The following is a 9,956-nucleotide window of genomic DNA, read 5'->3' as shown; positions in this document are numbered from 1 at the left end:
TTAAGTTAAAATAATGAGGTCATGCAGTGAAGTCTATGGAGCCTTTAAGCAAGGCCATAAAAATCCCTTGGAATGCCACATCCGGCCCACAGGCCTCTAGTTGGACAGTCCTGTTATAGAGCAAAGCTTTGTTTTGAGTCTAATTAGGTATGTAGATAGTGGAATGTAAACAAGATGGAGTGTTGGTTCAATATGAAAATGTTTCAGTGTTATAGGTCAGTTATGGGTTGTGGCCAGCGTTCCCTTGAGCACAAAATGCTTTTGTTTCTACCCCTAAAAAGCCATGTAGTAGGCCATTGGGTGCATACAATTTTTTCTCTTTGTGTCACAATTTTCTGTGCACAGGTATAATAATTTGTTTGTCCACATAGAAGTAATGGGTGGCATTGGTTGTTGTTGAATATATCACAACAATGATAGATCATTTCCACAGGACTGCTGAAATAAATAGAAATATGTGCCAAATGAATGGATCAGACTTCTTTGGGCAATTCCATTTCTTCCATTAGTTAAAGGAAAGGAAAAATAATCTAACCAACCAGTAGACTATCAAAATGGAATTGTCCTAAATGTATTTATGAAATGCATGCATTGAAATGCAAGTCTAGTGAATCTAGAATGAATTATTTATGAAATGTCCTTATACTTAGATCTGAGCCATATACAGTTTTTTTTGTCACTAAAGGTATGTAGTTAAATCGCTCCCGCATCAAATTTCACATGGAATGCAACAACTAGAGTATTAAATGAAATCTGTTCCATAACTGTGTCACCCAATTCTTTTGAAATAAACCTAAATAGTATATAGCATTGGATTGCCAATCAATCCAGTAATGATTGGATAAGCACTGAGATACATGGATGCAGTTTATTTAATTTCCTGACATCATTGTCACTGCAAATGAACGTAGGGCATGAAGTATGGTGGCAGAACAGAAACAAACACGTGACGCTGTAGCACAGGAAATCAGTGTACATCATGACAGAAGAAGTGGTGACATTTTTTTTGTTTCAGCATTACAATTTTACAGTAATCATACCAAAATGAAAAACATGTTCAGACATTTAATCCATAAAGGTGTCGAATAAAACACCTAAAAACTTAGTATCTGATTCCAAGTTGCGACCAGTTTAATCACCATCTGAAGGTTGATGTAGAGATTACTAAATATGTGAACTCACAGGTATGAGAATGCTGAACTCAGATCATCATATTCAGGTTTAGCATTGGCGTATTCCTAATTTACTTTCCTTGCTCTATGGTAGATGGTGGTTAAACAAAGTTGCACCCTAGAGGCAGGTACAAATGTGCTTGTGTGCATAATCCTATCCCAGTTATTTAAAGAGTAAGAATTGTATTTCATTTTTGTCACCGAAGTACACAATGTTTGCGACAGGTAGCAGTCCAGCTGCCCTTGGTGGCTTTTATTGTATACCAGGTAACCAAATACAATGGTCCAGTGACATTGTTTGTCCACCCACCTCTGTAAACCACAAATTCAATTTACAATGACCATTTATTTATAAAGTAGAGAGATTTCCAAATACAAGTTTGTCTCCAACGTGTGACGACTCATCATTCTATACCCGTGCGTACGGCAAAAATTATACACAAATATTTACACAAATGAAGCAGTTAAAAAAAAAAAAAAGAAATGCCTTTGACAATGCCAGTGCTTGATTAACATTTAACAATGCTTGGAAACTTCTTTGGATTTGTGGGTTAAACCCACAAAGTAATCCCTCTGGAATAAATTAACAAAACACAACAAACTGAAACTATACATAAATACAAATGACTTTTTTTTCTTTGATTACAATACCTTGATCCATACATTTGGCAAATACAAGGTATGGGGATCTGGCAGTGTTTTTAAACACACATCAAGGTGTCTGCTAAGATTCATCTTTATACACCCTGCACAATCAAGAGAAATGCAACTCTCCCTCAGTACATCTTAGCAAATGAACCAATAAGAAAAGAGATTGTAACATGAACTTTGGTTGTTTTCAAATCGACTATTTACAGGCATTTTTCAACTACAGTCATAAATTAAGCAGAGATTAAATAAAACAGGAAAAAAATAACAGAAATAAAAGCTCACAGAACATTTAGAAAGAACAGAAACAAGGACTTATTATTACATCTAGAAACATCTTTCGTTGTTTGTACCCTGTGAAAAGAACGCTGAATATCAAACACAAAGTGTCGTTGTCTTAAAATAAAAAAAATCAAAGCCATTTCAACTTCATTGCATTCACTTTTGCAACCTGTCCTGACCCAACCCCTTCCCTATCTTACAGGAAAAAAAAATTCTTTTAAGAGAGGCTCTACCAACGGAAAAAAAAGCCTACAAAATAAATAATGATAAAACTTTTGTATGAAGGTTAACAGTTATCAAACTAGTATGTTTGTGTTATCACATAGACTTTCTATACAATGTAATCCTAAAGATTTCTTATACTATGAGGTATTTGGAGAAATTGGTAAGAGAAACTGCACGGCCTACATCCAGGCAACAGGTACTCAGGGCAAAATGGTCAGGTGGAGAGAACGGATGCTGCCAAAAGCTGGGACACACTAAGACTTTGGTTCATCAGCTAGAGTGAAAAAGAAATGCCTTTGGTATCAAAGAAAGGTTATTTGCATGGTTGCAATGCAAAAGCACCACGGTGAAGAATTATTCCATTATTAGTACTATTATTTAATCAGTGGCCTTTCGAAGAGGCTGAGGTATTCAAAGAGTATAAGGTGAGATAGAAGAGGTCAACGGCGGTTTAACACTTTGGTTTAAGCAAGGCACTCGTCCTATGAGTTTACAATGTTTGCAACATATTTGCCTAAAGCTTTGTTTATTTTCAAACATTATTAATGGTTTGTTGCGTACAATTCTAGGTTGTCCAGAAGGCAGCAGATGACCACGGGCAGGCTGCTGGAATCTGATGTCTTGGTCTTAAATCTCTAATTATCTTGCAGACCTTACAGATGTGGCCATTATTTCTACTAATGGGTTATAGGACCTCATCAGGCCTTGTAAAAATAAAAGTCTTCCCAGTTTAATTTAAAAAAATGCAGTTTGTGGTTGTTATGTGACATCAGCTATGCCCAGCATAATAGGTTTTGTTCGGGCACCACCAGCAAGGGAAATTGATGAGGCCAGACCTTGATCATGTGAAGCCATCTGGTCTCTTTGCTATTGACTCCATCAGTCCCAGGGGTGTTTGTAAGCACCTCTGACCCTGAAGGGGTTAATTATAATATATCTGGAAAAAAAGAAAGGTGATATATATATATATATATATATATCATGAAGGTCAGGGGTTGTGGGTCAGGAGTCAGGGGAAGGTCGCAGAGTGCCTTTGGCAGACGAAGGCCGTGCAAGAAAAATCTTTGGTATTCTTTGGTATCATCAATGTGATTAAAATCACGAAATGGAAATCGAGTGAGGTAGCGTCTTTGGTTCACACTATAAATAGTAGATCTTTACATTTTTTTACATTTTGTGGAAGCAGCTATCTCTTTGCTTCTTTGTCATAGTCTTAGGAAATAGTTACCAAATGTATTGTAAAGCTAACCACACCACAATAGAGCAGAAGGCCAGCACAAAGAATTCCGACTGGCTTCTGTTCCAGGATTTGAACACACCATAAACGTCAGTTAGACAAAACTGCCTCCGTGCTTTCTCTTTGTTTGTTAAATGCATAGTTTTCTTTTCTTTTTCCTCCCTTCAATTCTGTGTAGTAATACGACTGCCTTTCCACCTCAACTGAGAGGAAATGTGAAAGGGTTCTTTGGTATATCAAGGGCTTGCAGTACCAGCAAGAAAAGAGCCATTGTCAAACAAATGAACAGATAAAAAAGATACAACAAAAATCGGATCCATGTACGGTCATGAGTAAAATGACCATTATAAAGCATACAACAATCACCATTAATGTATGGAAACTCTACAATCTGAAGCCCTGAGATCTAAACACTTTACTATATCCATGAGTAGATGCTAGTTTATTAGAAGAATGGCTTATTTAAAGAAAGACGGTGTGCTCCTTGTGACAAAGATTATGGATTAGTTATCTGATTATGCATATGGTGAAAAGTGTCTCAAAATGTGTCCATACTCCAAGGTCATTGCTCTTAGGATTGTGTTCTTTGGTATAAGCAATTATTTGGGTGGTTGTACTTCAAAACATTCCAAACACTACATAAAAAATATACAGGAGAGTAAATAAAAGAGAAAAACAATGGGAAATATGGTTATTTTGCTAAAATATAGTAGGTTTTTTCTTGTGCAATATATATATTATCTTTGGGATATACTGGAGTTCGTCTACACAACAAAACAACATTGTTAAATAAACCTGCAAAGACTGTATGTATTTGTAAATAATTTCAGTGCCCTGTATAAATAATAGAATATCCATACTAAGGTTTAGCATTGCTCAAAATTTTAGAAGTTCAAGTTATGGATAAAATGCATTGAAAATACCACATAGCATGGTAAATTCCAAGGTGAATTGCAGAATAAGAATATACAGCATATTAAATTGATTTACTATTCGGTTTAGTTTGTTTGTTCTAAAACAAGATCATGTTTGATTTGGAAGAGATACTATGCAGAATTTTGTATCTGAAGTAGTACAGATTGTTATATTTACATTTATTTTGTATGAAATGTATTAATAGTAAAATACTGTTATCGTATATTGTATTGATCAGAAATAAGTATGATATTATTCAGAACTATTTCCAGGAATATGGGGTTGTTGTCTCATAACAGATTATAGGATATAATTGCAGCCTGCATGATCTTGTAAAAAATCTTATTGGGATATTATGAACTGATTGTGCCCTCTATTAATACTTATTCGTTTATTCATTAAAACAAATAAAATGTGATGCAAGTTATTGTATAAAATATACTGTACAGCCCTTGGGACTGCAGAAAAAGTCATCTATATTTATTGATATTTATTGTAATAAACTTAATTTAAAATCATTTCAAATAGAGGTTGCTATGTTTGGCCACTTGTTCAGTTTGGAAACAAGCCAAGACTCTAATATAAGACAGGGGGGTTAAATATTTCTCTGTTATTTCAATGGTGCTTCAGCATTGGCTTGAACAGCATTTATAGGATGTTCCTCTGCAAATCTGTACAACCAACCACTGCTTTTAGTCATAGCAAATGGCAAGCGAGTCAAGGAACAATGAATAAAGATATAACCTGCAATATCCAGGCATAACAGTAGCAATTTGAAATGTATAAATTAGTGATTCACCAAGTACAGATTCTTTTTTTTTCTTGTAGGGCCTTGTTTCCTGAATTTCTAGAATCCGTGCTTGAATGCAAAACTGTTTAAAAAATTGTAAAATGGTAAGTGTGGTACGAAACCACATAAACTAGAATTTTGTGCTATTTTTAAAATAATTCTATTTAAAGTACAAATATGCCTTTTGCACATAATGCACTTTTTTTTTGTAAGAAATGTAAATTATTTATAACTATATTTTATGTACTGTGTTTACTGTAAAACATTGCTGAAATGTTAGAATGCGTAGAGTAAACTCCTAGTGAAATACTTTTTCTTTGGTATGCTTCTATGGTAGGAAAGGCTTAATTTCTAGTATCTAATCAACCCTTAACAAACAGAGAGAATGCACATGTTTAGGTGCTGTTCAACAGTTTGAACTTTACCGCCATACGGTGGAACTACTTGGTTCAAACAGTGAGAGTCATTTACACTCAGTTCCAATAAACTCAGACGACTTGTTGGTCAACCCATATCCCATTCTGTAGACACGTTTTGACCATGTTCCTTACCAAGGGTTTGTATTAACCTCTGATCTTCCCTACACCTGCATGGAAATGGGTGGTGAGAATGAAGACCCCTATAAGATGTCCATTCAATGACAAGAGATCACGATTTTCCAAACCACCAGACAACAAAATACTGTGGGAATAATGAGGATGACAGGTGAAGGTGTAAGGTCAGTGGGATTGATTTCGTTATTTTGACTCCATTTTTTTTTTGCAAGTCGTTCTCCTGAAAAAATGTCTTAAGAATAAAAGTCACCAGGAGAAATGAGTCTTTGGTTTCTTTGGACTTATAAATTATTTTGGTTTCAAATAGTTCTAAAGTATAAACCTACTAAGCTGAGGTCCTGGTCTTTGTATTAAAGCTTTTCCACCGAGGTTTCAGTTTCTGGGGTTTGTGTGTTTCCCTTCATGCTTTGGTACAAGTGCTTGATGAAGATGATGTGTTGCCAGACCCAGAGTTTCCCTCATCCTGCCACTTATCAAGACTCCTCCTGCGAGCATTCATGAAAAAATTACTGACTGTGCTGAGCTCCAGGCCTAGCTGCTGGGAAATGGTGATTTGTAACTCTTTGGATGGACGCTTATTTTCTTTAAATATTGCATGGAGAGTTCTGCGTTGGACATCTGTGAAGACCAACCTTGGCTTTTTTGGTGTGTTCCCTCTGTCTTTTCCATGTTCTTGTTCTTTCCGTTTGCATGCTAAAAATAAAGAATAAATGTATATATTGGCAAGTGTGTTAAATTGCATAACAATAATTGCACACGCAAAGGTTTTACATTACAAAAGTAGGACTTCAACAAAGTTTCTTGTTGTGATGCATGACCATTAGTGTTTTTTCTAATAAGTACTATATGACAAATTAAAACAATTTCCAGGTTCCAAGGGGGTGGAGTCATTGCATTAAACAATATCCAGTTAAACATATCTGGTTGGTAGTCAACTTTTTGCTGACTAGGTGCATATTGTAGCACCGGGTGCAGTTGAACATAGTGTCGGACTGGCTTGAGTGGAACCTATATGGTTTACTTAATCAGATCAACAGCGGGGCCTATGGGCCTGCTCCTGGCTGAAGCCCAATGCCTCTAGATTTCTAGAGAGTGCCATCTCTACAGTACTTTGTAAAAAAAGATACATTTCTGGTAGAAAAAAATAAAATAAAATGATGGGACCCTATATTAACATATGTAAAGTGCCATCTGGCACAATTTTTTTTTGGCACCCAAACTGAGCTGCAATTTCACACTCTTTCATGTTTTATAGCTAGAAAAATATAAGAGTGTCTGCCTTCGAATGTAGCCACCCTATTTTGCATTCCCACTTAACATGAGCATCACCTCCACTAAAACTTTTATGTCAGCTAAATGTGGAGGTAACAAGGTTAGGCATTTTTAATATGTGAAGAAGAATATGTTGGTGCTTCTTTAATTAACAATGACTGTTTGTTATATCACTTGGATATAACTAATCTGGAACAATTAGAAATAATGAAGTTCTGTTGGTTAAAAATGCTGCCTGAAATAGGTATTTTGTAATAAAAATGTATATATATATATATATATATATATATATATATACTATGCTGTATATGTCACTGCTAAGTTTAAATTTTAAAGACAATGTTTAAATGTACATAATAAAGTACCTTAAAAATAGCTAAAATTATGTTGTGTAATATATTAGTTTGTAATTCCTGCATTTTGTCATATACCTTAAGCCTGCTAAAAAAAAACCTATATCAAGGTACTTTTTTAATATTACAGAGAAAAAGGAAAACATTATTAATCTAAATTATTTGATTTAAATGGAGTCTATGGGAGATGGCCTTCCCGTAAGTCTGAGGTTTCTGGATAACAGGTTTCCGGATCCCATACCTCTTGTGTGTATAATAAAAGATGACAGCATCAAAAATGATTTGCTAATTCTGATCCTGGGGGTATGTTATCTCATAAGATTACAGCTATTTGCTGTTTTAGATCAAATTAGGTGCTGTCTGTGATTATCTTTCTTGTTCCTACTATAATGTCACTTAATTCTATAAAGGTTTCTCCATTCTGCTTTTGTATAAAAAAATAGCCTTGCAAGGAAAAATTCAGGAAGTGGATGCAGTAACCAAAAGCGATGGATCAATAACTTTCACTGTTTAGTCTAGCCTAGGCTAGGGTGGCTGATTTTTGTTGCTATTAATATGGACATCAGATAAAATATATTGGAAGGCTGGTATTTTATTTCAGAAAAGGAGGCAACATTTAGGGGCTGATTTACTTACCCACGAACGGGTCGAATGGAGTCCGATTGCGTTTTTTTCGTAATGATCGGTACTTTGCGATTTTTTCGTATGTTTTGCGATTTTTTCGGATTCTTTACGAATTTTTCGGATCCAATACGATTTTTGCGTAAAAACGCGAGTTTTCCTATCCTTTACGAAAGTTGCGTAAAAAGTTGCGCATTTTGCGTAGCGTTAAAACTTACGCGAAAAATGCGCAACTTTTCGTGTAAGTTTTAACGCTACGCAAAATGCGCAACTTTTTACGCAACTTTCGTAATGGATACGAAAAACTCGCGTTTTTACGCAAAAATCGTATTGGTAACGAAAAATTCGTACAGAATCCGAAAAAAATCGCAAAACATACGAAAAAGTCGCAAAATGTTCGTTTTCAAGTCGGAACTTTTCCAATTCGGGTCGGATTCGTGGGTTAGTAAATCAGCCCCTTAGTTTGGATATGCTAAAGCAAGGTCTGGTTTTTATACATCACTAAACTGCCTTAAAATCAGTTTTGATCATTTCTCACTGTGTGTATTAGATATAACATGCATGGCTATTTTGTATTTGACTTGTTAAAAAAGTCATAAAAAAGAGAAAAAGCCGCACCCCTATATTCCATTAGAAATAAAAGCATGTGTGGCTACTGTGATGCAAACAGCCTGACGTGTTTTGGGAAGAACCCTTAATCATAGGCTACAGTATATGGTTATAAAGGTGGATAAAATTTTGCCCATTAATCTAAATAGGTTTTTGTTTTTTAATAGATGCAAGCTGATATGCTATTATGACTAGTGATAAATATACTACTAAAATCAAAATCATAATATAATATGATTTAAAAAAAAAAAATGATCAAGGCTACTTCAGTTTTTAAATTCTATGTTAATAGCATCATTATTTATTAACTGATAATAACAAAATTATTTTTATTGAATCATTAAGCCTCCACACAATACTCATTCTTTTTCTGGGGCTTGGTGATTCAGATGGGTGTTAGAGAGGCCCATAGCACAGACTGGGGTGTATCTGCTTTGAACATTAATCAACACACAACATGCTTTGATAAGTGGGTCCTTTCACTTAATACTTTCCTATAAGGAAATGAATCCCTCTGGCTTCCCTGGTTCGGTATTTAATAAAGCTATCCCTTACACTTTATTTCAAAATTAAGGTAAATTGACCTTTTCCATTTACTCGGCACACCCACACTATACTATGGGATCCCTTTTAAAACACCCAGCAGTGTACAGGATGCAGTTATTGTGCAGTATTCACAGATAAAACATTGCCTGCCTTTTATTGTGGAAATTATTACTGAACAAAAATAAATTTGTTGAGACCAAGCAAATAACCTAATAGTGTATATAATAATAATATTGGTATGTCTGGCTTTCAAATTCCACAGTCAGCGCGGGAAAATGACTAGGATTATAGCCTATAGAGTACTAAACATGGAGCAAAGTCAACTTCCACAGGTTCAAATAATGCCCTATTCTACTTTTATCTGTTAGGTAAAATTCTTGTAAATGTTACTAAGTTAATGAGCACACGGTGACCTATCTCTTCTGTGATAAGGAGGCGCCTCACATATTGTATTGCTAGTAGCACTTGGGAACAACACCTATCTATTATCAGAGTTTTGTCTGATGCTATTGCTCTATAACATTAACACAAAGGCTATGTACAATATGCAATGGTTCAGGAAGACTGTGTGTCTGCAAACTTATCTTTGAGAAAAATAATTTAGAAAAAAATCAATATTTGACAGCAATAATACCTATGTAATAATAGCCATACCACTGGTTTTATTTTAGGCTTGTTTCTACAATTACTGACGTTATCTGCACTCTTAAAGTGATAGGAAGCTTACTTGAA

General features: G+C 35.0%; 1 protein-coding gene across 2 annotated transcripts in view; it reads right to left on the bottom strand.

The window, feature by feature from the left end:
• Positions 1–854: 854 nt before the first annotated feature.
• onecut1 (one cut homeobox 1) overlaps positions 855–9,956 on the bottom strand; it is a 35,212-nt gene continuing 26,110 nt past the window's right edge. The window contains exon 2 of one of the 2 annotated variants that reach the window (XM_018091900.2): positions 855–6,516. In XM_018091900.2, the coding sequence (XP_017947389.1) occupies positions 6,224–6,516 (293 nt within the window). In that variant the 3' untranslated portion in view covers positions 855–6,223. 2 annotated transcript variants of the gene reach the window in all.

This window comes from Xenopus tropicalis, chromosome 3 (assembly GCF_000004195.4).
Source record: "Xenopus tropicalis strain Nigerian chromosome 3, UCB_Xtro_10.0, whole genome shotgun sequence".
In the NCBI taxonomy this organism is placed as follows: Eukaryota; Metazoa; Chordata; class Amphibia; order Anura; family Pipidae; genus Xenopus; species Xenopus tropicalis.
Note: the sequence above shows the minus strand (reverse complement) of the source record. Positions and strands in the feature narration are given on the sequence as shown.